The following is a 27308-nucleotide window of genomic DNA, read 5'->3' as shown; positions in this document are numbered from 1 at the left end:
CGCAGGGCTCTCCCCCCAGACGGAGGCATCTGGTTGTTTGAGGCCCCAGGGGGCCCCCCCTCCAGCAGGGCGCTTCCGGGGGGGCCTCGCCGAGCGCCCCCACCCACCCGTGTGCAGGTCTCTGGGTGAAGCAGGCGAGCGCGAGAAGGCGAAAGGTTACCCAGGCTGGAGTTGCAAGACCTGAGGCCGCGGGGCGTAGGGGTGCGTGGGGGGTGAGAGCCCGGGGCCCCTCGGTGGAGAAGGGGAGCGAGCCGCTTTGGGAGGAGGGAGGGGGCTGGGAGCGCAGAGGTGTGAGTAGGGGGGGGGGGGTGCCCGGGGCGCGCAGGACGTGGGGGTGGCGAGCGGGGCGAGCCCAGCCTCGGGGCCGCGGGAAGCAGGCGCGGGGCTCCTGACCCGCGGGGCAGGCGGGGCGCCGAGCGGGGGACCCCAGCGCCGCGCGCCTCCCCCCGGGCCCCCGCGCGCAGAGCCGGCTGCGCGGCCGCCGAGCAGGTGACTCGATTCGCCGCTGCCCGAATCGTCCCGGTCCCGGGACTCGTTTTCCGCCTGGAGATGGAGATGGTCGCTCGGGTGGTGCACGTACCGCCTCACGGGGAGAGGTGAGCGCGCCCGCGGGCGGGCCGGGTCGGGGCTCCCGGGGCCCCATCCAAGGCGGGCGGGCGGCGCGCGCACCCCCGTCTCCAGGGCTTCAGCGCCCCGCTCTCCCGCCGGGGCTGCGGGCGGAGGCGCGACCCTGGGGCGCCGCCCCAAGTGTCCTCCAGCCCCCCCGCCCCGCCAGGGACCCCCGGGGCGCCCGTTTTTAGGGCCAAAACTCTTCCAGATTCAAACGGTGGCGAACTGATTGCTCAATGTGTTGTTTGTTTTTCCTTTTTCAGCTCCGCCTTGGGAGAGAATGTTACGGACACGCTGGCGGGCGGATCCGGCCAGAAAGGGATCCCCCCGCCCCCCCCCGCACCCCCCCTGCACCCCCCTTGCACCCCCTCCGCCTTCCGGCGGCTCCCTCACCTGGGAGGGGCTCCCCAGCCCCGTGCACAGCGCACCTGGCCACCCCGAGAGCTGCGGACCGCCTGACAGTCGGGCGCGCAGGGGGGGCGCGGGAGGGGGCAGGGGAGCGCGCGGGTGCGGGCCACGCGGTGCCACGCGGTGCCACGGCCCTCCCCCGCGTCCCGGCGCCCACCCGCGGGCTTGAGCCGACCCAGGTGTTCACCGCGTTCCCGCGGGCCGAGGGAGGGCCTGCCGGCATCCACAAGGGCTCCGGGGCGTCCCCAGCAGCCCGTGCCCGGGTCCCCGCGCCCTCCGCGCCCCGGGGGCGCTCCGGGAGCGATGGCAGCGGGCAGCCCCGGGTCCCGCACGAAGGGGGCCCGGGTTGCCCACGACAGCGCCCGCGGAGCCCCGGCGGCCCCAGGACACTTGACTTTGCTGTCGCGCCGGGGAGGAGACAGCGCGCTCCCGGGGAGGGGGTGGGGGCGCCCCCAGGGGCCCGCGCTCCAATGGGAGAGCCGTGGTCAGGGGCACAGGGTCCGGGCCGGGGTCCCCGCGCCCGGGGAGGGGCGCGCACGGGGCGGCCCGCGGGGGTCGGTGCCCCGCCGGCCCGGGGCGAGCGAGCTCTCCCTTCTCGGGAGCGTCGGACCCGCCTAGGAGGTTTCCGGGGGCGGCGGGGCCGGAGGGGCGGGGAGGGGGGGTTCGGCCCGGGCCTGGCGCGCGCTCGGTCCCCGCGGCCCGGACCCCGCGCCCGAGCGCCGCGCGCGCCTCCCGCCGCCCTCCCCGGGGCGGAACTCGGCGGCCGGGCGCCCGGTGGGAAGACACCCGCTGCCTCCCGAGGAAACCCTAATACCATCCATACAGCTTTAATGCGTTTATAATTCGATAAGTGATTTCAATTTGAAATTGTTAGTAACTAATTTTATGGGTAATTTTTCCACATCAAATATTTAAGCATGAGATTAAGGGAGCCAGTTCCGACACAGGATAATAAGGGGGTTTCCCCCCACCCCCCGCGCCTCCGCCTCCGCCTCCCTCCGTTTCCTACCGAGTCGTTTTTCCAAATCCCCAAAAGATGGCAGTCGAAGCCGACGTTCCCGGGCTCCTGCGGCCCTGCGCGGGGAGGAGGGGGCGGGAGGGCGGGGGCGGAGGGGGAAGAAGGGAGAGCGCCGGGGAGAAGGCGAGGGAGAAGCTAGACGTTGCACCGACTTTTCCAAACTAATTCTTTCACGCGTTTCTAATGCGGGCAGAAAACAGTGGTGGATTTCCTGGAAATGTCCTGGCAGAAAAGAAAGCCAAAAAAAAAAAAAAAAAAAAGTGCCTTGTGGCCTCCGAGCAGGGGATGGAGGAAAGTCAGCGCCCTCCCCCCCTCCCCTCCCCACCCCACCCCACCCCAGCCCTCCACCCCCAGCCGCAGCCCCAGAGGGGAGACCCCGAGAGGGACGAACTGGCTTCTTTGTATTTTAACATTATATTCAAATACTGTGCAACCAAGCAACTTGTTTTCTGGAGGACAGGGCTCAGCAAATTGCTTAATGGGGAGAGAAGAGGTGGGGTGGGGAAAGGTGATGGGTGGGGGGCGGGCTGCCGGGGAGGGGGGAGGCTGGGGCCAGCGGCGGATGAATTGCAGACCAGTTGCCAAAACTTTTTTTTTTTTTTTCCTGCTGCTGCTGCTGCGGCTGCCTTTGCTGCTGCCTTTGCTTTGAATGTGGGTAACTAGGAAACAGCAAGCCGTCTGAGAAGACGGAATTTCCAACGTGTAAAATGTTCTTAACGGAACCATTGAGCGAGTGCAATAAGGCGTGAGGGGGAACTAATCTTCCCATTTAAATGTTTGTGGCAATTTTATCTAAATGAATTTTAATGCTAAACGAGGGTAATTCCCCATTTGTAGCGCGTTTACTTCTCTTTCCTGTGCTTCTAAAGCAGTCGAACATCATGCAATGAACAATAACAATAAAAATACTGTCAAGACATATTATTCATTTCGAATGTGTTATAATTACAGCTGATTAAATATGATAGGGTAAAATATTTTTGATTTTTTAAAAAAATATTTAAATCCTGCCTTAAAAAAAAAAGTCTCACTCAACCAGCGGGCTTCCCCCCCCCCCCATAAAATAATAATTTTTTTTTAAAAAGCAGGTACAATTGCGTGCCCTTGTTTAGAGGAGGGCGTTTTGTTTTTGCCTTTTAAGAAACATCAGCAACACCCTCAGCACCTCTGTTCTTTCTTTCTTTCCGTAAGTGTCCTCAATAACGTCGGAGCTGGCTCCGAAATTTGCAGGAGGAAAAGCTAAGAAGGGAGCGGGGACGCCCAGGCCGGGGGAGAAAGGCCGGGAGCATAGTCAGGCCCTCACCAGGCCGCCACGCGGAGCGGGGAACGCAGGGGAAGGACGCAGGGCATCCTACTTTTTTTTTTTTTTTTTTTTTTCTAGTTCATTGGACACTAAGGATCTCGAATCTTCATAGTCTCCATATTCCCCGATTCTCCCTCACTGGCGCCCTAGGTCTCCCCCGGCGCCCGCCTCTCCGCCCCCAGCCCCCCAGCCCCCGCCGCTTCCCATATCTCTCTCCTGCTCCTCCTCCTCCTCCTCCTCCTCCTCCTCCTCCTGCTCTCTCCTCCCCTTTCTTTCCCTCCCCCACCCGGGCCGGAGCATCCGTCAAGAATAAAGGCTGAAAATACCCTACTCACCCAGGCCTGGACTGGGGAGGAGGGGCAAAGGGACGGGTTAGTTTATAAAGTTTATTATGAATTTTTAAAGTAAATAAATGGTGGTTCACTGCTAGCAACCAGCCCCCCCAAGAGAGAATTATCTCACTTAAGACGGACTATTTACGTCGCCGAGGAACTGCCAGCGGGTCCGCAGGAGAAATTTAAACAATCCGGCCTAGGGGGTGGGGGTGGGGGTGGGGGTGGGGGTGGGGGTGGGGGCGGGGCGGGGGCGGCCGAGGGTCCAGCTCCGTCCCGGGCCGCGCACCCACGTGTTTAGGGACAAGGCCCAATAAACAAAAGGTGAGAATGCGCGCCGCGCTCCAGCAGGTGAGTCAGTCAATCACACGTCACCTAGTAAACCCAACCCACAGCTGGTTTCTCTTTTCAAATAGAAAATAGAATTGTTCAGGGCGGGTTTATAGGGTGACATGGGCCGGAAAAGTCAGACTGGAGTTGAAGGCGCTCTCCTCTGACCCATCCTTTGTTTACAAAGCAATCACTCCTAAAAGGATGAATTTTTTTTTTTTTTAAACCGAGGATTTGCCTTAATTAAAATATTTGTATATTTCCCTTTAGCTTTGGGAAGCACGTTTTATAGCAGCAATTTTATTTAAATAAAATTATAAGCTAGTCCAGCTTAAACATGTTATTTTGTACCATTTAGCTGGCTGCCATGCAGAAATTCTGTACAGCTGTTCTGGAAAATTGGTTAATAACCAGTTTTATCCAATGAGAACATAGAGCATATTTATAAAAATTAGATTTTGAAGTCTGGTCTCTTCAATTCACAGAGTTAATTCCCTAATAAACATCTACTGCTCATCCTAGGTAACGTTCTCAGTAAAAGACTTACCTCTGTACTTAGGTTTGCCATTACGTGCAAGAATAATTACACTGATATTAGGTGAGTAATTCTGTTGGATGCAATCTGAGTCTACAGTTAGTTTAGTACCCTCAGGCCTTAAATTTGCTGATATTAGGAGTTCATTAAGTCAGCTTAAAGAAATCAGTGACTATTATCAAATAATTTACTTTGTGGTTAAAATGTTCAAGTACAAATATGTCTTAGGGAGCTAAAATTAATTTTCCTATTTACTGCATTAATCATTAAAAATTTGGGGGGGCAGTAAACAAATTTTTCAAGCAGTGGAGTCAGCATGACAAAAATAATCTTGTTTTTATTTTAGATTCAGATTTCATTACTGCACTCAAACGTTACTACAACTGGGCTTGGCGTTATTATACAATCCAAACTGTTTTCGTCAGAAACGCTAAGACTCAGTGTGCAATGATTGTTATTAATAATTAGCTCCTTGGTTTCTTGATAGAAAAAGGCTATCAACAAGCATTTGTTTATCCACAACAAAAAGTATAATTAGCTTATCCCACTTAGTAAATCTTGTATGCATGCCAACTCATACCAAACTGCTACTTTTACAAAAAAAAAAAATTGCAATAATACAGTTCATTTTTCCAGTCCTTTTTGCACAAAATTTATTTACAATGTCTACATAAATGCTCCAAGGTGGGACTATGGAAAAATACACACATGACCGATGCTTTGCTCAGAAATAAAGTCAACATATTAAAAATAAATCTTCAGTCTATGTTTTTGAGCTGCATAAAACAGGAAGTGATGTATAAGGTGGTGGTTGTTGCATGGGGACAATGATGCTTGATGTGACAATTAGGCTTCTAAACACACGGCCTTTCGGTTTCCATGCCTCCTCCTACCAGTCTCCTTAAGACACTGCCTGCAACAGCTGATTAATCATTGTTGATGACTGCAGTTTTTCCCATCCTTCCCGATTTACATCTGTTCAGGCCAATTCAAATATGGTGAGTAAATGAATTAGACATGCAAATTCAAGCCCCAGGCTAGAGAGAGGGAGAGAGAGAGGGAAAGAGAGAAAGAGAGAGAGAGAGAGAGAGAGAGAAGGAGAGAGAGAGAGAGAGCGCGCATGGCTGAAATCCTAGGCGAGAAGAAAGATTCTTCTCCTGATAGTTATTTTAATGCTCTAAAAATCCTGCAAATCAGACCTTCCTGTCCCTTGCAGGATAACTGTAAGGCTTTTTAATGTAAGGAGGCTTCTGGAGGAAGTGAAGAGCTATGGAAACAACACACATAGTGTGGAAAAATTTCACATTTTTTTTAAAAAATCTATAAGAAACAACGTAATATGGATAACAGTATAATAGCATTTACAATATTTCACTCTTTGTTCTCTTAATGTCTTATATAGTTATTTAGCATGTCCCCCAAATTGACTTCGGTTGGTATTTCCTGCTTTTTTAAGAGTCCCTATGAAGAATTAGGGATGCTCCTTGGTCCAAAGTAGATGCCAAGAATGGAACTCCACAGTCATTGCAGAAAAAACATGATTGGAAATCAGTCACCATTGCAGACAATGCATATTCCCTTAAGCTACTGAGCATGAATGTCCATGACTTGTCCACTCATTGTTGGGTCTCCTGTATTAAGAACCGTGGGGCTTGATGCTGACATTGGCATTCCAGGGTGGGGCGGTCCTCCATGCATCATCACTGTTGGGTGGTGAGGGTGTCCAGGAATGTACGTATGCATGGGGGGCCCATGACGCAGCTGAGCAGGATGGGGGGGCATCTGGGGTTGGGTATAACTTGGCTGTCCCATACTCACACCCATTGGACCACCCCGAGCTACATACTCCCCTGGCATACTTTGCAGCCCTGTAGAAATTCAAAAGAAAGAAACAAAAAGAAAATATTATGAAAAAGCAGTAGTGTGGCTCTGGCTGTGGCAATCCTATGAAAGCCAGGGAACATTGTGAATAAGGGAACATAGCTCTGAATGCTTTGGATTCATACAGAAGGAAATAAGATGAGAAACGTCATGCCGGAAACTCACATTTTGCGACTATTTTCCTTTCATTGCCACTGTTACCAGGTCCGCCTACTGAGCTCTTATTTATTTGAAAAAAATAAGACTGTTATTTGAGGTCTGATCTGAAGAAGCACTTTTGTCCCCCGGAAAGGTTCTCTACCAAGAGGGCAGGAGTACACTGCGCTGGTCAGGAAACATGGCCCACGAATCGCAAGTGGAGAGGCATTCGAAGGCTGATTACGTAGCGAAACCCGTACTTTGAACGATGATGATGATAATAATAATAAACGATAACAGTCATCAATGAATTCCTTCCTTGTGGGTTCTTAGAGATGGCGGGGGGGGGGGGGTTGGCGCGGGGGGGGGGGGGGCGGGCGGAGAAAGCCTTCACAAAACCCCGTCCACCTTACAATGATTGTGAGAACAATAAGAAAAATTGGACCTAAAACAATACCCCTCCTGCTTGGAGGGGCCTCTTGTCTTCTGCATGGATTGCTATAGTTGATGGAAACTGACAGGTGTATTGTTTCTGAGAGCTATAAGCTCCATAATCATCAAGGGTGAAAGGCATAACGCTATTGCTAAGTAGGTTCAATTGGCTTTAGTTCTAAGTAATAGTGCACTGTGAATACGACGAACACCTTCGAATAAGGTCTCCAGGCTCTAGCAATGAATGGCTGCTTAATCTAGCCTAAAGGAACATTTTTGAACTAATGAAAATTGCTTATAAAATATACTGTACCCACAGCTCTTTAATCAAAAAAGATGATAATATTTTTTGTAATAACCTATTAATTTAATTGGTCACGAAGCATAAAATACATCATTTAAATTTAATTGACCCAGAAACTAAGAAACAATATTTAAATTAACTAAGCTAGAGAATTCCACGATGAGGTAATAAGACTGTTGCATTCCCAAGCTCAATGGAATGTTTTCAAGAGCTAATTGTTAAACTTATATTTGACTCACGCCCAGAGAAGACGACCAGTACGAATTACCCTTGGCCTCCGAAGCGATTTTAAAGAGTGTGTTAATATAATCAGAGACACGACCAAGACTCCGACATAACTGCTTTTAATTTCGGAAACAAAGCCCGGGCAATGCTATTAGGGGTAATTTAGGAAGTGAACAAGAGCTTTGGTGTTCAAAACAGTTTTACTTGTTTGAACACGAATTGCTGGAGCGTCTTTTTAGGAGACAAAATGCAAGAGCAAGAATCTGGGACAGTTTTCCTAGGCCCACTTCCCTGGGCCTGCCACTGAAGATTGCATTAATGATCTCTATTTTTGTATACTGAATAAGTCAAATCCATTTGTCACACTGCAAGTGATGGCATACTTAATTTGGATATAGTCAATTAGCCTGGGCTAAGCCCTGCAGCCTGCTGCGCACACCTCTATTTTGTATTCTCCCTTTTTCCATCGCCACACGTAATCCCATTATGATGGACAGACAAAGGAATAAACTACGAAAAAAAAAAATCAAAGTTTAGTTGACTGACGCTCAAAATATGCCTTTACTTACCCTAAGTAAAGCCAGTGTTTATTTTACCTAAAAGAAGTCTCTGTTTGGCTTTTCGGTGTCTTGCAGGTTAGTGTAGAAATGTAACTCATGCATCAACTGCGGTTAGACAGATTTATGACACTTTGGGGACATGCTCTTTCCTCTCCTTGCACTGCTGCAGACTGCTTACATTTTGCAAATCAGTCTGTTGCTATGACAACCCACTCCCCCACCTCCTGACTGTTTCTTGTTTTGTCATGTGGTCAGTACTGTATAATAGCAACACACGGGATAAATGTACATCATACACAGTATTTATAAGCTTAAAAGCTTGATCACAACCAAGGAGGAAACGAAGGAAGCGAGAGAAAACCAGGAGTTTAATGGAAAGGGATGAACAAGCATGAAGCTATGGGCAAGGAGAACATAAGAAAATGCAAGAGGAAAAAAATATTCCTAGGACAAAGTGAAAACAAAGACCCCATTTGTACTTACTTCCCCCTTGCTTTGCGATTGGTTAACTAGATGAAGGTTACATGTAGTGCCACTGCCCCTCCATGCCCATATTCATGCCCATTCCACTCATAGGTCCTAGAAGGGAGATAAAAATCCAAGAAGAGGCCAGAAAATGAGCAAAGTCAACAGATAGTGCCAAAAGACCCTTAAAAAACAAAACAAAACAAAACAAACAAACAAAAAAAAAAAACAGGTTCCAGAGGGTTGAAAAATAGTGAGATCTTCAGCGCGTAAAGATCCTGGCTTCCCCTCTGCGGTATCTGAGATGCACAGATGTGGCAGGCAAAGGCAGGCAGCTTGAGATTACAGCGGAGGATGAGGTGAATTTACCTGTGCCGGTGAGGGGGTGACCCTCCTGGAGTCAAAAATGAGAAGCAATCGCAAAAACGGAGTCTTACCTGGTGCCCTGATCCCCATGTGTTGCTGACCGTCCATTACGAAGCCTCCCATCGGCTGTCCGTCGGGGTTATAGGGCGTTCCTTGACTTACTACAAGAGTGCAGAACACAGCTTCTTAACAACGGGCTCCGAGAGGCCAGGAGAGGGAGAGCCAGAGAGAGAGACACGAGGAGACAGAGGACATACCAGGCGGGGAGAATTTTCAAACATTCTTGGTTGAGTTTCTCTCAGATCAGCTCTCAGACACCCCTGTGACTGAGTTTTCAAACACTGCTCAGTGAACAGCTAAGATATAGGAACCTTATGTTTGGGTTTTTTGGTCTACTGGTCACATAATGGGGTGCTGGAGGGAAAAAAAATATCACAGGACTCAGTCTAGCTGTGGGGCTCAACATCGTTTTTTTTTTTTCAGAATGCTCCCTAGGACATGAGAGTGTTCCTTAAAACCAGGACAGACCTACAACCCTCCCCCCCACCCAAGGAACACTGTTGTTGGTCCGCCTGGCATCCTGCAATACAAGAACAAATCCTACAAAGATGCCCGTCGGATTTCTAGCCGGGGTCCCATAGAAGTAGTGCCGTCTTAAGCACACAATTAAAAAACCAAAAGGACGTTTTTTTTTTTGTTTGTTTTTTTGGGTTTTTTTTTTTTTTTTTTGGTTTTTGGTTTTTAAAGTTGAATGCCAGAAGATGGATTATTAACAACAAGTCCTGAGAAGAAAAAAAAAAAAACAAAACTGTGTATTTATACCACTACCTGAATCCCATGTTTTAACTGTACATGAAAAGCTGCTTCAGAAGTGAGCTGCCTTGGGTTATTAAAGCACACAAAAGCTCTACCTCATTGAATGTCTTTGAACTTTACTGAGTCCCACAAGCGATCCTGACCCCTTTGCCCTTTTGACAGGTAATAAAGTTTACAGCAATTCCACACCAAGCCATGCACCAGGGAGTGGTCATAGTAGCAGAAAGAGCTGGGAAGGCAAACTCAGAAAAAAAAATAACATTAATATATTGAATGTGTACAGAGAATATCGTAAACGGAGCATCTGACTTAAGTTACTTTTCTCCGTTGGCCCTTTTTTTTTTTTTTTTTTTTTTTTAGGTTCCCCATCCCCCCAGGCCCGACCTTCTCCAAATGTTGTATCATGATGTTAAATTGATTAGTGTTGTTATGGAACTAAACTGGTTTGATTTTAATTGCCAGGCGCTCCTAGTACTCACTCCCAGTTTATTTACCAGGTATCGGACCTCCCGGTGAATGGCTTGAGGATGCTTTTCGCTTGCGTGACTTGAATACAGTCACTATGGGGGACTTGCCTGCTCGGTTGGACTGGTCTATCATGGGCTGCACTATTCTTCTCCGGGCATTAATAAACCTGTAACCAAGAAAGTAGAGCGAATCGTTATTCCTTAAGCAAAACCATCAGGGGTGGGGTGGGGGGGTTGGGGTTTGGGGGGAGGAGGTGGGGGAAGAGGACAAGCGGATCACAGGGAGAGCGAGGCCAGATTCTGGGCAAAAAACGGTCCCCTGCGCTGCCCTGGGCGCCGCTTCACATGCCCCACAACCTGCAACCCCCGGTGACCTCTGAGCGCACAGGCTTGGGGTTTCTGAGTTGATTCATGTTTGCCTGTTTTACCACAGTTGGACACTTCCATTTCATCTTTTCATGGGGGAATTAGCAGAGTTTTCAGGAAACAATACGAGCCACCACTCTTTTTCAATGGCAAGTGTGTGTGTGGGGGGGGGTGGGGGGATTTGGTGGAGGGAGCAAGATGTTCATAAGGGCATCTGTTACCTCTCCTAATTAGTGACATTTCAATCTTATGTTCTCTGACTTCTTTTTTACAGTTTTTATCAAAACCTTCCCTACCTCTTGCAAACCTAATTCTATTTTAATGCCCACTATTAAGATAATGAACTGGGATGGGAGCACACCATCAAATGAGGGAATGTCTGGAGTTTATCACCACTAACTCACACTGCTGGGGACTTCAGAGAAACGCATTCCTTGTGGAGATTTCTTGGGGTGGCTTTTTTTTTTTTTTTTTTTGGCTCTTTATGCAAAGTCTAAGGTCAAGGCGAGGTCACAGCTATACAGTAATTGAACTTATATTATTGCTTTCTCCAGCTAGTCCTGGAAATGTATAACAAAACATCTTATTAAGTCACTTAAGTGTCTTAATAAGGCTTATTTTGGTTGTTTTTGTTTTGTTTTGTTTTGTTTTACAATTTTTGCAGCCTCTCAAAAGGTGGCCAGCCACTGAAATTTCTTTTAAGTGGTGAGTTACAAGCCTTTACAAAGTCAAGCTTGTGAGATGTCTGAATTTCTGTCTCGGAAGATCCACCCGTATGGCGTAATGCTAAGAATTATGTATCAGATACAGAAAACGAGTGGGACGTACAAAATTCTGAAAACGTAAAGCGCTTGTAGTTATCAACTCCGATTTGAATATATTGGACACGAGCAGCACATAAAAAAAATACAATGGAAAGTTTAATAATGATCCAAGGATCCACAGGCCAGTATGAAGTCCAGTTTGTAAATCTGCCCACTCAGGAAGGAAAATCGTTCCTAAAAAAACAAACCACTACACAGAGAGGGACAGGTTCTTAAAATAAAAATACACACGTCATGACATTTTAAGATTCTCAGTATCCTATATCCTTATGTTCTTTTATTATCGGAAAAGTAATTAAAGTCAATAATGAAACTGGAATCTAACTAAAAGGCCACCATTAGTGTTAACTCTTACTGGCAATAGGTATTTTATCAAGTCTTGTATATGAAGTTCCCGAACTGGCTAATAAAAATATTTAAAACACAGATCTACAACAAATTGTGTTGCAAATCAGGTTATCATTATCTTGTATAAACCATGAAAATTGGAATCATGTGAGCAGAAGGTTAGATTAATTCTCCATTCTCATTATAAGCACAGGTGTAGCACAAACACCATGTGAAATAACCAATTAAAATGAAAAAAAAAATCTGCTTTTTCATTAGCTGCCTTCACTGCATGACCAATTAGAAAATTATTTAATATTAATATTCCACATATACCAAAAGTAATTTTCAGAGTAACTAATATAGGTAAAAGAGAAAAAAAAAAAAAAAACCGAAAACCCAGCTCTTTATCTATGGTTCTGTTCATAACCTGCAGGCTTTTAGAGGAAGGGAACTCTGATAACATTTTTTAAAAGTCCTTTTACAAACATCTTATTTTGTGGATAGGAGTTTTACTATTCATCTAAAAATAGGAAGAGCACTTTTTTAAACAGAAGAGAAGCCAAGGCTCAGAGAAATTAAGTGACTTATTGGAGGTCACATGTTACCCAAGAGATGTTCATGACTTGCTGAATGACATACAGCTGGCAAATGGTAGTGAACACCTCCTCCCCCAACATCCTGACAAGAGCATGGCCACTCCTGTGCCATGCCACCCATCTAGAATATTCCGGACTAACCAGATATCTAAAAAGGAGCTGGTTTTGAGCCAGTCACCACTGGCAACAACCCTACTGTTGAGTCTGGGAATAAGCATGATTGAACATTTGTAGACTGGGAATTTTGATGACTGTACTGTTTGTGCATATGGACAAAGATAAGGCTACGCATCAGAAGATCCAGTGACTTATCTGGATCCTAAAGATCGCTTCCTTCACACTCATATGTTCAGATTTCCAAAGACCAGTTCATAAGAACCGACTCAGGTTTGAAGCCATGGCCATCACACCCAAGGAATCATAGGAAAATTAAACCTCAGGTTTGAAAAGGGCTTTCCCTGTCACCTAGGTTGGTCACTGACACGAATCCCCTCTATGATTTCCCCACCAAGTAGACAGGTAGCCTCTGCTGGATTGTTTCTGATAAAGCCCTTGCAGCCTTACCTGAAAGTGCTCTCCATCTATGGACAAGGTGACTATGAGAAGGTTTTGCGTTATTCAATCTAGAATCAGGTAATTTCACAGGACAACTTCTTCGGGGAACTGAAAACTATACCCACCACGCATCATGTCCCACAGGTTTCTCCCCTCTCTTCCCTAGGTTGGACATCCCTGATTCCTTTTTGTATTTGAGACCGGGGGGTGGCGGGGGGGTGGTGCTGGGGGAAATGAACACAGAGGGGAGGGGCAAAGAGGGAGAATCTTAAACAGGTTCCATGCCCAGCGCGGAGCCCAAAGTGGGCTCGACCTCACCTCCCTGAGATCATGACCTGAGCCGAAATCAAGAGTCAGATGTTTAACCAACTAAGCCACCCAGGTACCCCAAACATCCATGAAATCTTAATGAATTCCTTCTAGAATGAAAGTTCCTCTTGGGTGTTGCGTCCACTCATCATCTGGTCCACACTCTCTGCTCAGTATGCTGAGGTTTGTCTGTGTGTCCCTAAAGGTCTCCGGGGGCCATCATTACATGCAGTTACTCCACACCTGCTCTGGCCCCCGTGTAGAGAGCAAGTACCTCATCACAGCCTTTTAGCTAAGAGGCCACAGGTACCAGGTGCTATTTTCTTCTGTCTCGGTGGCAAGAGCCATTTGCTGTTACTGACAACACAGATGGTAGGCTACCTATAGGATATGTAGATACAAAGGTGAGAATCCATGCATTTAATAAAATAAAAATTTTTAGAAACTGAAAACCTCAGAACCCTTAATCACTTTGTCCAAACTGTTTGACGACATTAGTAGGTACGCTTAGAACATCACACTTTTGAAAACAAATTTAGAACGATTTTTGAATATAATGAACATTATCAATACGTAAACTCTCAGAATCTTATTGGATTATGCTTCCTATACTTACATGAAACACTGATAATATTATCTGGTCTCATGGTGGGCATCTTTATCTGAAAATAACTTAAGTAAATAGCAAAAGATTTTATTTTTTTTTTAAACAACATCATCTTTTCGATTTTAAGACCATCTCAACATTTGGTTCTATTTAGTGTATTTTATCCTAGACTGTCTTCTATATACTCTCTCTGGAATTATGCTATATACAGTAAAGCCATGTGTTTAGATGGCTTCAGGGTGAATTCAGATACAAAAACATTTTCCTTCTGGGCAAAGTAATAAAATGACATTCTTGCTCCTCCCACTATAAGTCAAACAGAGGTCAGTTCCCCCATCCCTGTATCTGTTTAAATAAACTGGTCCAGCTGTTTGTTTCTAAAATGCCCTTTGACCTTGCGTCTCATCCTCCCCGCTTTTGTGACTGAATGCTTTACTTTCCATTGTGGAAGATTCTAAATTATCAAGAATTTTCTAAACACTGAACCAAAAAAAGACCCTTAGGTTTTATGTAAACTTACATGAACGTATTTCCTTCTTAGAACACTCATTTCGAGAAGCATCAGTAAAACAGATATTTTAAGCTCGTCTGTGGTGTGTGCGTTCAAAGATATATCTGTGGCTATGTGTGAGTACATAAATATATATTAGAACTTCAACATAAGAAGAAACAATGTTTTTGAAGAGAAAAGAAAAAGAGGATGATAAAATTCCAATTCGAGTGTCCAATAAAAAAAAATCTACTCTCCAATAACCACAAAACAGCTTAAGACAAAATATACCCATGAAATAGACATAATCTTTAGCATTTTCCATATTCATAAGGTCTCTTTTAAAAGTGTGTTAGTTTAGAGATGTAACAGGAGACTTTTACAAGTGATGTCCAAACATCACAGCCCTTAAAACTTAGATGTACACTGTGAGGAATACATGACAACAGGACAGTTCTTCTTACTCATTAAAATAGCCTCACGCCTTGGTTTAATAGAATGTGGCTCAAATTTGCCATAAATTGGGCATTTAGAAAGGTAAACCTCTGAGTTCTAAGTGTTATGGTTGGGGAACACCCTGTGGCCTTTCCATGTCACATCCCAAAAATCAAAGTATACATTTTTTTAATAAATCCCATTTTGCTTTGAAAAGACAGTATTTTTGTGTGAACTACTTTTTTTTTTTAAGAACCAGACACCCCTTAGGTGGTAGAAGACTGAGTTAGGAAGAGAATCCTTAAATTTCCTTTTTTCATAGCATCATGGATTAGAATTCCTTCCTGTGACCAAGTTACCCCCTTTTGAAACAAGACGTTTCACCAAGGACGGGAAGAAAATGGATTGGCCTTACAGCTTCATTCCATGTCAACGTAAACAGAGGTGTATTTCTGTTCACTCTAAGTTACCTGTTTAGGCCTAGAGTTCTACTAAGGGGGAATGAGGGGTTGCAAGGGGAGCAAAAGCTTCAAAAATCTGAGATGTGGGGTCATCTCAAAATTGAATTTAATTCTTTGCATTTTTAAAATAGGAAAATGGGAGATGAATCCCGAGTTATGCTAAAAAGAGATACAGGAAGCTTTCCTTTAGTCTTTCTTTTTTTTGCCCCTGCCCCCTACATGCTTAGCGATCATCAGACTTTAAAGTTGGGCAGTTTGTTGTTGTTGTTGTTGTTTTTTCCCCCATTCTGCTAATCCTACCTGTCTCTTCTCATTCCCCATTTTTGGATATCTGAACGGTTTTCTGACCAAGATCTGGTAATGCAGCTTTCTGAAGCTGACCTTTGCCCTTTAGTTTATCCTCTACTCCTTGCCCTGGTTACTTCCTACAAAACCAGACGGCCAAGTTTAATTTCCTCTTCGTGAGAACCAGGAAGGGTGGCAGGATCACAGTGGGCATCCAGTAGAACCAATCACAGGGTGCATTTTCCTGGTTCCACAGACATTTTCCACATGGCTTTGCCCTTTCCTCTTCCGCCCTTTGTCTTCCACGGTACGAGCTCTCTGTAATACTAACAAAACTAGGGGGAGGAGACTTGTTCACCTTCCGAAGGAGCATTTTCTCCTTTATTCGGTCCTGTTCCTCAGTGTTTGCCACCTACTTGTTTACTGAGGACTGAGGGGAGCCCACGGCGTTCCTTCAGCATGCCACGGCCAACCCAGCTGGCCACGTGAAACCAAAATGCTATTGTTTCTACACAATGACAGTCATCCCCATAGTGTCTCTTGCCAACGAGGTTTAGTGAATAGTCAACACAAAGGGAGCTACCCATTTAAGAATGGAGAAGTGTCATCATACAGTACCCTCCTATGCCCAAGGAGCTAAAATTACATCAATTGGATATGAAGCAGATGATTTCATTAAATAGCAAGATACGTTAGTAGAGATGCCTTCTATACCTAGACTATCCATTAAATGAAGTATTAGTTACAGTCATCCTTGATTAATATTTAGGTGTTAGTTAGGAATACCTACGTACATACTTGGTAAAAATTAAAACCATGCGTTCTTAAGAATAAGTGCTGGTGATTAATACACATACTATTCTTCATCAATTAAAATAAGCAGCAAGTAAATATAATATTTAATCTCTATATAATTCATTTAGGTAGATCTCTATAAATATTTTTATGGAATTAAGACTTGTGAAAATTGCTCAAATATTAAATTTCACATCGGAAGCTAGCTGCTGAACTCCAGAATTCCGTCCTTTTTCTTCCTATCCTATTCCGTGAATTTCCTTCCTAGTATTTCTTTCAACTTTATCACCATCATTTAAATAAAACTATATACACTATGTGTCTTAAATTTTGAAAGTCAGCATTTCCTAATAACTTGAAGGCCTGTTTTATAAACAGACCCTGCAGGGAATGCATTCTAGCTATCATCTATCAAATAACTCTCTGTTCTTTTAAACAAAAATCCACCTCAAAATCTTTTGTTGGATTTCTTCATTTCAGATTTACATTTACTTATTGAATTTAATGATCCATAACTGGCAGTCTTTAGGGTCCAAGCCTTCCACACTCCCTTTCTTTGTGGAATAAAATTTCATAAAACACGATTTTAAGACACTCAAGAAAGTTGACTCAATCTCAAGTCAAACCTTATGAAATCATGTTTTTGGCACCTTTTTCCAGTTTCTCAACCTCCTCCGGATCCAACAGTTCCAGGACTGCAATACATCATCTGTGTGTCTGAGGGTGGGAGAGGGGAGTGGACAGGAGGGGAGAAGGGAGCACATGCTCTGCTCTCCATCCATTCTAGAAACAGAATATTGAAATTTCCTCAGATCACAATAAGCCCATCAATCAGCAGTCTGAGAAGATTCCCCTTCTCTAGCATTGATGAGTGTATTTGTCAAATTACTCTAGAAAGAGCGGTAGTTGTCTAAGACCACTGAGGAAGTGAATTACATATAAAATTTTCTTTAAAGCAACTAGTGAAAAAAATTACTAATTATTTGAAAACTATAATGCAAAGTAATAACAAACCCATGTATTAAATGTTGAAATAAACTTTCAAATATTTCATCACCTCATTATATATTATGGTAAGTTTTCCTTGAAAGCAAATCATAACCTGATTTTTTATTCTATATAAATATATATATAAATATATATATTTATATATATATTATTTTATATATAATAAAAGCATCTATATATATATAGATAAAAGCTTGCTAAAACCTTTAATCTACTTGAATTCAAAGCAAGGGGTGCTCCTTTAGTGGCCCGTCTCTATTTCTTCTGCTACTACCCATGACTTTCTAGATCACTAAAGCACCAGGCTCCAAACTCAATGGAACAAATTGTGGGGATATCTTGCCAGAACTAGCATGAGAAATGCTCAACAGTTAAAAATATCTTAGGTATCCATGATATGACATAAAGCATATGTAATAAAATAGTATTTGTGCAATATTTACTGAAATATGACAATTTGCCAAATTTGAGTTTGTATAACTGCACAAATGTAAAACAAATAGTGGTTTGCTTAAGGGATACGGAATGTAAAAGGTTATTGGCACAATGAACAGGTGACAGGGCAATCTAGGATAACAGAACCTCCTATGGTATTGAAAAAGCTCAAGTAGGTATAATAATATCTTCAAAGGACTGATGTATCTCTCTTTGGTTTAAGCTGAACCATTTTTCGTATAAATTCTAATTTTCCCATTTTCACAAGAAGTAAACACAATTGCATCTAACTAGGCATCCCTTAAACATCATGCAGAATAAGTACGTTTATTTCAAACAAATCTTAATGTTCTGCCAATTTCCATTATAAGTAGGAGGGCTGCATAATTTATCACTGAAGGTCAGATACTTTGGAGAGTAAATGGGCACTATAAATAATTATGTTGGGCAATAGGCGTAAACCATGAATATTCCAGGCAATTGGGCTGTACAGCCACCCAAATGATCAAATACACACTTTTTTCCCCCAAGTAAAACTTCCTCTGCATGATTGGAATTGCAACCCACTTGTGTGAGAATGGTAACCGGCCCTGGCATACATAAGGGGTACAGAGTAGACTCCTGGTCCCCCTGATGGAGGGTCTCTGAGTAACTTCCCTTCTGAAGGATCTTTCCTTTAGTTGCTTTAGCAACCCAAGGCTTCACTGGCCCAAAACTTCCCAGGCCTGGAATCTCCACTCCAAGGAAGGATATCTCGAAATTTAGCTTGATTTCTGCTTTCACCCAGTCACAAGTGAGACTACAGGATGGCATAATGAAGCCTGGCCCGAATGGAGGTCCACGTCTACCCCTTAGAAGGTTCACCGAACTTCTGCTTCCATCAGTAAAGCTTGAAACCTGAGTTCTCTGTAAAGCGTATCACAATGTAACTCGGAGGCCTTAAATGCAAATGGAGCCAATTATACTAAAAGGCAAAAAAAAAAAAAAAAAAAAAAAATCTCTCCTTTGGAGTATATGACAAAATTTTTCAAAGGAAGGCAGTAAACTAATAGGATGACCTCCTCTTGGAACTTAGCAAGGCTTTGGAAAACGCTAATGGTCATCTAAGTCACACTGAGGAAATAGGGAGACTGTGTGTTTCACTTGAGCGGCTCTCCTTTCCTTTGCACGATATCACTCAGCGCTATTACGGTCAAAACACTGGCCAAGGACGGGGGGGTCAGAGCAGCGTCTAGGGAGAAAGGTGTGAGAATCGAGTGGGAAAACTGCCACCCTCACGGCTCTGAGCTCGCAGGAGCATTCAGGTGCGACAACTGCGATGACCACGTGCGTGGATGTCTATGAAAAGAGCTTTGCAAATTTAAGACCAAAGGCAAGGGTTTGTTGAGACGCTGTCGTTATGATTCTCAAAAATACCTAATGGTCCCGAAACCTGAACCTGAACGCTACTGACCACAAAAGGTGGACACAACCCAAATGCGCAGCAACTGATGAATGGATAAACAAAACGGCGTCTGTCTCGACAAGGGAACCTTCCTCAGCCACAAAGGGGAGCCTAGCACCGCTACCTGCTACATTCATGAACCTTGAAAATAATACGCGGAGTGAAAGGAGCCAGTCCCTAAAGGCTACATGTTTACATGATCACATCGATGGGAAATGTCCAGGATAGTAGGTAGATCATTAAAGACGGAGCATGAGGGGTGGAAGTGTGGGAGGAGCAATAGCTAAAGGGAACAGGGTTTATATATATATATAATATATATGTTTTATATATAAATATATAATAATATTATAAATATTTATATATTTATATTTATTTATAAAATATATAAATATATTTATTTTATTTATATATAAAATATATAAATTTATTACTTATATATATAATACATTTATATATAAATATATTATATATATATATATTTAAGGATGTTTTTGAGAGATAGAGTGAGCGGGAGTGAAAGGGCAGTGGGAGAGAGAGAGAATCTTGAGCTGACACCCCGCTGAACGTGGAGCCGAATGTGGGAGCTCAATCTCAAGACCCTGAGATCATGACCAGAGCCAAAATCAAGAGTTGGATGCTCAATGGACTGAGCCACACAGGGGCCCCTACAGGGCTTCTTTCCCAGGTAGTAAAAATGTTCTAGAATTGATTATGGCGACAGTTACACAGTATCTGTGGAATATACTAAAAACCATTGAGTTGTTCGCTTTTTTTTTTTTTTTTGAGTTGTACAATTTAGATGGGTGAACTTCATGGTATGTGAGTTGTATCTTAATAAATCTGTTAATAATAAATCCGTAATGGTAGAAAGGAAGAGGTGCTGAACAAGGAAATCGGCCCCATCCTTGCCTCTAATTAGCAGCTTCACATTGTAAAGCCCTGAGCCCCATCTGTCAAATGATGCATAAAATCCCATCCAGGTCAGGATGCCCGGGTGGCTCAGTGGTGGAGCGTCTGCTTTCAGCTCAGGGTGTGATCCCGGGGTCCCGGGATCGAGTCCCACATCAGGCTCCCTGCATGGAGCCTGTTTCTCCCTCTCCCTCTGCCTGTGTCTCTGCCTCTCTCTCTGTGTCTCTCATGAATAAATAAATAAAATCTTAAAAAAAAAAAAATCCCATCCAGGACTTGGGCTCTGACTTTCTGCAACATAGTGTTCCTAAAATTTTAATCCAGGCTCCCTTTTCATAAACTTCAAAATCTCATATCCCTTTGTTATTTGGAATCTTAAACAGCACGACCGAAATAAAAAGTTAATTCCCGATAGGCTCTTTTATACTACGTTCACTCAAAAGGATTTCGATATGCCTCTTCTGGCCCCTAGTCCTGCTCAGCCCCCACTACTTGGCCCTAAGGGTGGGAATCTCTGCCATAACCTCTTGTACTCTCCTTTTTGTAAACAGGACTGCCAGGTGACCAGCCTTGGGAGCTGAGATCTGACGTCTTTGGACATGTCCAGTTCTTTCCATGTGCTTTTTCAACATCCCCTACTCCCTGCCCTTTCCAAGCACATATGAACTCTGACCCAAAGTAGGAATCAAATAAAGTCAACCATAGCAGATGTTCAAGGGATAGAGGCCAACAAACCCCGCAAGTGGACGACAACTCTCAAAACGACTGATTTACACTCAAACCAGCATCCTAGGGTAGAAAGCACTGGAAACTTAAATACACGTATTTTTCAATCACAGTGCGTTTGACTTCCATCCTTAGGCAATCTACGAATCTTAAAATATAGTGATTTTATCAACATTAAGCCAGGTCTCTCCAATGACAGGAAATCCTTTCTTTTTCTTTTTTCTTTTTCTTTTTTTAAAGCTGAATTACATTTAGAACCCAAGACCACTAATTCCCCACCGGCCTTGAAAAAGTGGTGTTTGGGAAACCAAAGGTCTTTTCCCTTCTCCAGCCATCAAATAGCATCTCGGGAGGCATGAGGTCCTTTAGTCACATTGGTTAAGAGGGTAAAGAGGGAAAGAAGAGCTCTCAAGGATGGTGACAGATTAAGGGTTTTTTTGTTGTTGTTGTTGTTTATTTGTTATTGTTCAAGTGTCAAGAGCCCGGGATAGTAATTCATTATTTCCCATACTCCTGGGTCAGGCTTAAAAGCCTCGTAAGAATAGAAGTAAAAAGGGAAGCATCCATGGTGAGAGGGAGAGCCCTGTCCTGCCAGAGGTACAGGCATCGCGCTGTTGGAGGTTACCGTCTGGTTGGCTGGTCGGCTGTTAATGTTCCCTTTCCCCCTAAAAATCAAGAAGGAAGCAAAGCAAAAATCTAAGCGTCTACCCAAAACTCTGGGCATTCACACACGGGAGCCACGGGGCCCACACATCCCAGAGGACGTTTCCCCCAGAAACATTTCCTCCCCGCCCTTTGAGAGAATTGGTTTTATGCAACCAGGAGGCAACATTTGCACCCCCCTTCCTTTTTAAAATATATTTTGGGCTGATTTTTTTTTTTAACCACTCAGGACTGCCGTTTGCTTTAGGCGGGTGCAGCCTGAAGGGAGGTGCTGAGGAGGTAAGAGAGGGCGGAGCGGTCTGTGCGCACAGCTCGGTGGCCCTTCGGGGCTCAGCGGCCACCCCCCGGGCCCAGCCTCAGCAACGGGGACACAGGATCGGTGGCGATCAGGTCTGTGCAAGCAGAAAATACCAGAAAGGCAAACTTATGTAAACACACTTAAGACCCATTTGACAAGAAGAGACCTACACCGGACTCGCTAGGAACCTCGGAACGCCTAGGGCCTCGCCGGCCCTCTCAGCCGAGGCCCTGGCCCCTTGCGGGGCTCCCTCCCAGGACAAGACAGGAACGTCTGAAACCCTGGAATCAATCAGTCTACAGGAAGGAGGCGGCTGGGACATGTGAGCCCTTGTCGCGCACAGTCGGGGCCCCAGGCCCGCGGCCGCGCCGGGTGCGAGTCCGGAGCAGGTGCCAGGCCTCGGGGAGCAGCGCCACGGGGCGCGGGCGGGGCGCGAGGCAGCCACGCCGCCCAGAACCTTCTCCTGACCTGCAAGCCCCCCGCGAGGAGGCGCACGGATGAGGCTTAATCTTATCTAACTGACACCTGACAACCCATTACTTCTAGGTTATTAATGCACCCGCTGGAAAAGTTCGTCACCTACGAAATTACGGGGGAAAAAGATGGGATGCCTGGGGAAAAGCCAAACTTTGCTGCACAGCAACTTCAGAAATTTCAAGCCTCTTATCTGTCATGCCCTTCACAGGCTCCGAGCGCACTGCTCAAGACGACTGATTTATCTTTATTATGAATCCGACAATGACAGCACACATGTTGTTCGTGTCTTGTGATAATGTTTAATTTCAACCCAGTTTTTATTTTACGGTTGCTTGATCTGCTTATTTAAGATGAAGGAAAAAGAGCGACTTTTTAAATGAATTTCCCTGTATTTCTCTGTATGCGGAGGACCCGGGGTTGTCTCCCCGACGCCCGGCCCTAGGCCCAGGCGGAGGCAGTTTTGCAGCGATCGCCTCGCTTCTCGGTGCTTCTCGGTGCTTCTGGGTGGATCGCAGGCTCGGGCAGGCCAGCATAGGCCGGCGGGGTGGGGGGACGCGGTCCCACCGGTGGGTCCCTCCCGTGCACCGCAGCAGAGGAAGCTGTGGCCCGCGGACACACAGCGACCGGGTCAAGGACACGCGTGTCAGCGGACGAGGCGTGGGGAAGACACCCGAGATGCTGCGGCTCAGCGCGTCCCTTCCTAGCCCCGTGTGAGTTGCATGCGGTCATGAGGCTCCGGGGGTGCTGGTGGCTCAGCCTGGGACCCTGGGTGCCCGCTCGTCCCCGGGTCCTGCTCTAACAGCTTGCACCACACGCGGCCAGGTTCTTCCCATTTCTCAGACCAGGTAATTGCACCGCGACCCCGAAAACAGCTAGTCTGGCTTCGTCAGGCCCGGCGGCGAGTCCTGCTGCCCTGGTTCAAGGTGGATCACCACCACCCCCACCGCCCGGTGTCGCGGCCCAGAAAGGCATCACCAGGAGGCTCGTGGGGGATAAACTCGCCCCCTCCCTGAGCCACAGCCCCCCCCCCCGCCTGGGCGTGGTCCTCAGGTACTCGAGCAGGTGGCAGGTGGCCCGTAGGCCTCACACCTTGGTGTGGTCCCGAAGACTCAGAACTGCTCTGAACGCTGCCCGGGGACACACAGCGCTTGCCCCCACCCTGCAGCCTTCCAGAGCCACGGCCCGCAGCCCGCACCTCCCTCCTCCTCTGCCCTTGGATAGGCTGTTAAATCCACGCGTTCCACTGTGCCATTCATCCAAACACATTGTCTCCTTGCTTTTCTGTTTAGATCATCTATTAACATATCCTTGTCCCCCATAGATTAGTTCCTTTATGTCTGTTACTACTATTTCATGCATTTGGCTGCTTCCATGTTTATGTACATAAAACTTACAATTGGGATATCTCCTTGTTGGATTTTCTACTTTATGGTTATATAGTGTACTTTCTTTGCCTCATACAGACTTCATTTTAAAGCCCACTTTGGGGACGCCCGGTGGCTCAGCGGTTTAGCACCTGCCTTCGGCTCAGGGCGTGACCCTGGAGTCCCGGGATCGAATCCCACGTCAGGCTCCCAGTGCATGGAGCCTGCTTCTCCCTCTGCCCGTGTCTCTGCCTCTCTCTCTCTCTTTCTGATTCTCATGAATAAATAAATAAATAAAATATTTTAAAAATTAAAAAAATAAAAATTAAAAAAAAATTTCTGCTGTAAATGCACACACAACAAAGGACGCTTAGCCGACTGTGGAGTCATATTTTCAAAGGGGGCTGTTGGCTGGAAACTTTTAGACTCTGCAGCCAGAAGCGGCGTCTCTGTTGAACTCCTAAGACTCCCTGACATGACAATACCTGAAGGTTTCTAGATTCCCAGCTCCCTTCCTTGCGAGCTGTTTGCTGGGCTTTCCCAACAACACCCTGCCCGGCTGGCACCCCGCCAGCCTTGTCTCAGGCAATATGCAAGCTAGACATTTTTTTTTTGACTGATTTCGATATTTTTTCTTATGAGCAACTAGACGGTATTTTATCTCGTGAGTGTTACCGATTGCTGTAATCTAAAGCCCACAGTCAGTGCCCGTAAAGCTAATATTATTAGAATTGACGCTCCAGGTGAAAAGCGTAGCAATTAACTGGGACTCGGAGAACAACAAGCCACTCCGAAACATGCTGGAGAGTTAGTCTACTTCTCCTTCTCCTTTCAAAAATACTGCACCTGTTACTCCCTTGATCAATTAGGAAGTCTACCTTAAATGTAGGTTACACGGAAATTCTCGAGGGAAAAAGTTAAACCACCTGCTTAATAAAATTACCTTTTGTGTGTGAAGTTGTTTCATCCCTAGGTGGTTTCTGGGCCAGGAAAATCACTATACACCCTGCACTTTCATTTTGCAGTTGAATAGCAAACAAATGACCCAGTGCTTCTTGCATGGTGCACTGTTTTTTACATCTGTTTTCCTTGCTTTTGTGTCATGCCTCTGTTTAGCTTTATTGACAAAACAATCTGTGCCTAATGTTTAAACAACATCTGTAAAATGTATTATTAAATTATGTTGGAAGAAAAAGCAGAGCAATTCTATGAAACCCGGTGACCCCCTATTGATTTTTAGATCACAGAAGTTGAAAGGATAATTTGTGAATGTTTTAACATTTACATCGACACAGGTACCTGTATTTAGAGAATCTTTGATTACTCATAAAAGTATTTGCTACATTATTACCATAACTCAGAAAGAAACCTGACCTTTAACAGTTGAATCTGTTTATTATAAGGGAGATCCTATTTTTTTCTAAATAAGTTTACATTTTTTTACCTGCCACCGGCATAAATCTCTAAGGATAACATACTCCCCGCCACCCCCCCGCCCCCGCTGCCCCCACTGGTAATAAATGGGAAGTGATGCCTGAATGCTTCGCAGTTTTGAAGGTAGTAAATGAAGTAACTAGGAAAATCTGGTATATGTACTAAATCCGAGGACGGTAGAGCTGTGATAGTTCTGCAAAGTGTCACCTCGGATGTCAGGATGCTCCCTGGAATTTCATGCACCCAACTGATAGAGAGTGATTTTTTTTTTCTTTCTGCATACGTACTGAATTTCACATACACTATGGGTTTTGCACCTAAGATCCGTATCGCCTTCTCAGAGCATAAAGAAATAATCATTTAACATTAGGCCTTAATGTTAACTGTCTGGATGAGTAGTAGTAAACAAGGAAACTGTAAAAATTCATTCAATACACCCTAGGCTAGAACTCTGCAGAGGAAGAATGTGTCTGAGGCACCCGGCAAGGAAGACACAAGCGCAGGCCCAAGTCTGCATCATGTGGAAGGCCCAGGTCTGTAACGTGGCGGTGAAAACATAGAAGGCGGGCCATTCCACGCTCACGTCTCCAAGCCTAAAAATAAAGTCGGTGCATTCGGGAGAAAAAAAGAACCGAGTACTGGCTTTGGGTTTATGTGTTTTCTGTAAAGTCCTACCTACGTCGTTAAAGATCTAAATAACCGTCTCAGAATTTAAGATGTTTCTGCCCAAATGCCTGAAACGTTCAACCTATCAGTAATATGTTGGCACAGCTGACATAAGGGAAATAATTTTCACGGCCACAACAATGGAAAGACCAAAAGGCAAAAGTCCCAAAGGCCATTATTTCTCATTTTGGGATATCGGACCATAATTGGGGGTGAGAAAGCAAAGGAAGAAGAACACACGAATGCAGGGCACGTACTGTAGTTCAGACATTACTGCGCTCTTACGTCTAAGTTGACCGCTAGATCAAAATGTTTATTAAGGCAGTGAGTTATGGAAGTCGCTTTTTGCAAAACAGGCAGTGGCCTCAGATACTTAAACAATTAAGGTAAAAATGTTTTCACCCAAATTATTTGCACAATTGCCTCGATTCTCAAAAAGGCGTCGGCATAGACTCATCCTCCGATGTCTCATCTAATACAGTTCACCTTCCATCCCTGGGCCCGGGCCCTATACGCACCGTTAGCCACCGTGCGAGGGTTCCTCCTCTCTGTGTTTCATTCTGACGAGCAGATCTAACATCTGAGCTACAAGAGCTATTTCTTTTAATGCAGATTTTCTTTTAATTAATCAAGCCTGTCTTGTTATGTTCCACTTAAATTCTCCCCATTGTCTCTTCTCCCCCTGGATCCCATCTGCCTTGGCCTTCGCTGGCCACAGCCTGTAGTTCGTACCCTTCAGGGCAATTAGGGAAGTGGAGGATCCACTCGGGGGTGGAATGAACCAGCCTTTGCAACACATCAAACTTTGCTCCTCTAGTTTTCAGCCAAAACCTCACTTGGAGCTGCAGCGGCCTGGGTTTTCTGTGACAAGCAAACAGCTAGACACGAGTCTATGTTTTTCACTTTCACTTTGCGTACGTCGATACGTTATGTCGCTGCCAATAATTATGACTGATCTACACCCAACCTGCCCTTCAGCATTTCATTAAATATCTTCAACAGTGACTCACAGTTCCTACAAAATGTACATGTGTGTTAACAAGTTTTGAGAAATCCAAGAAGGAAGACACACATTTTTTAATGCTGTGGCTAAATGGAGTGAAGGGGACATGTCAAAATAGTAATGAGGACTTTCTTTTAATTATGCTTTCCAGAAGGAAGTAACTTGGGCTTGACGCTCAATACGGGAAGAATGTTTTACAAGCTCCCAACAAAGCTTTGTGTAATTTTTTATCCTGGTAAAGTGAAATGAAAAGCCTTTAGTGGTTATGCTGCCATTAGTCTTCAAGCATGCCACAATTTAAGATGCTCTGACACCTCCGGTTTTCATACAGTACCATCTGGGTTTCCCCATGTTTGCAACCTATTTCCTACCCAAAGCCAAAAAAAAAAAAAAAATCTATTATCAGCTCTTTTTTTTTTTTTTTAAGATTTTATTTACTTATTTATGAGAGACACAGGGAGAGAGGGAGAGAGAGGCAAAGACACAGGCAAAGGGGGAAGCAGGCTCCTTGAGGGGAGCCCGACGCGGGACTCGATCCCGGGACCCCGGGGTCACGCCCTGGGCCAAAGGCAGACACTCAACCGCTGAGCCACCCGGGTGCCCTTATTATCAGCTCCTTAAAAGTTGACGGTTTGG

General features: G+C 45.2%; 1 protein-coding gene across 7 annotated transcripts in view; it reads right to left on the bottom strand.

Annotated features, from left to right (window-relative positions):
* Positions 1-27308, bottom strand: part of MEIS1 (Meis homeobox 1) — a 165498-nt gene that overhangs the window by 24422 nt on the left and 113768 nt on the right. For 3 of the 7 annotated variants that reach the window (XM_038551459.1, XM_038551465.1, XM_038551460.1), the window contains 3 exons: positions 10298-10356; positions 8978-9067; positions 4853-6403 (listed from right to left, as the gene is read on the bottom strand). In XM_038551459.1, coding sequence (XP_038407387.1) covers positions 6120-6403; positions 8978-9067; positions 10298-10356 — 433 coding nt within the window. In that variant the 3' untranslated portion in view covers positions 4853-6119. Of the gene's footprint in view, positions 1-2211; positions 2258-4852; positions 6404-6946; positions 8026-8558; positions 8655-8977; positions 9068-10297; positions 10357-27308 lie in introns of those variants that run through there. The other 4 variants (XM_038551463.1, XM_038551461.1, XM_038551462.1 and 1 more) reach the window with 4 other exon arrangements.

Source organism: Canis lupus, chromosome 10, assembly GCF_011100685.1.
Source record: "Canis lupus familiaris isolate Mischka breed German Shepherd chromosome 10, alternate assembly UU_Cfam_GSD_1.0, whole genome shotgun sequence".
Taxonomy (NCBI): Eukaryota; Metazoa; Chordata; class Mammalia; order Carnivora; family Canidae; genus Canis; species Canis lupus.
Note: the sequence above shows the minus strand (reverse complement) of the source record. Positions and strands in the feature narration are given on the sequence as shown.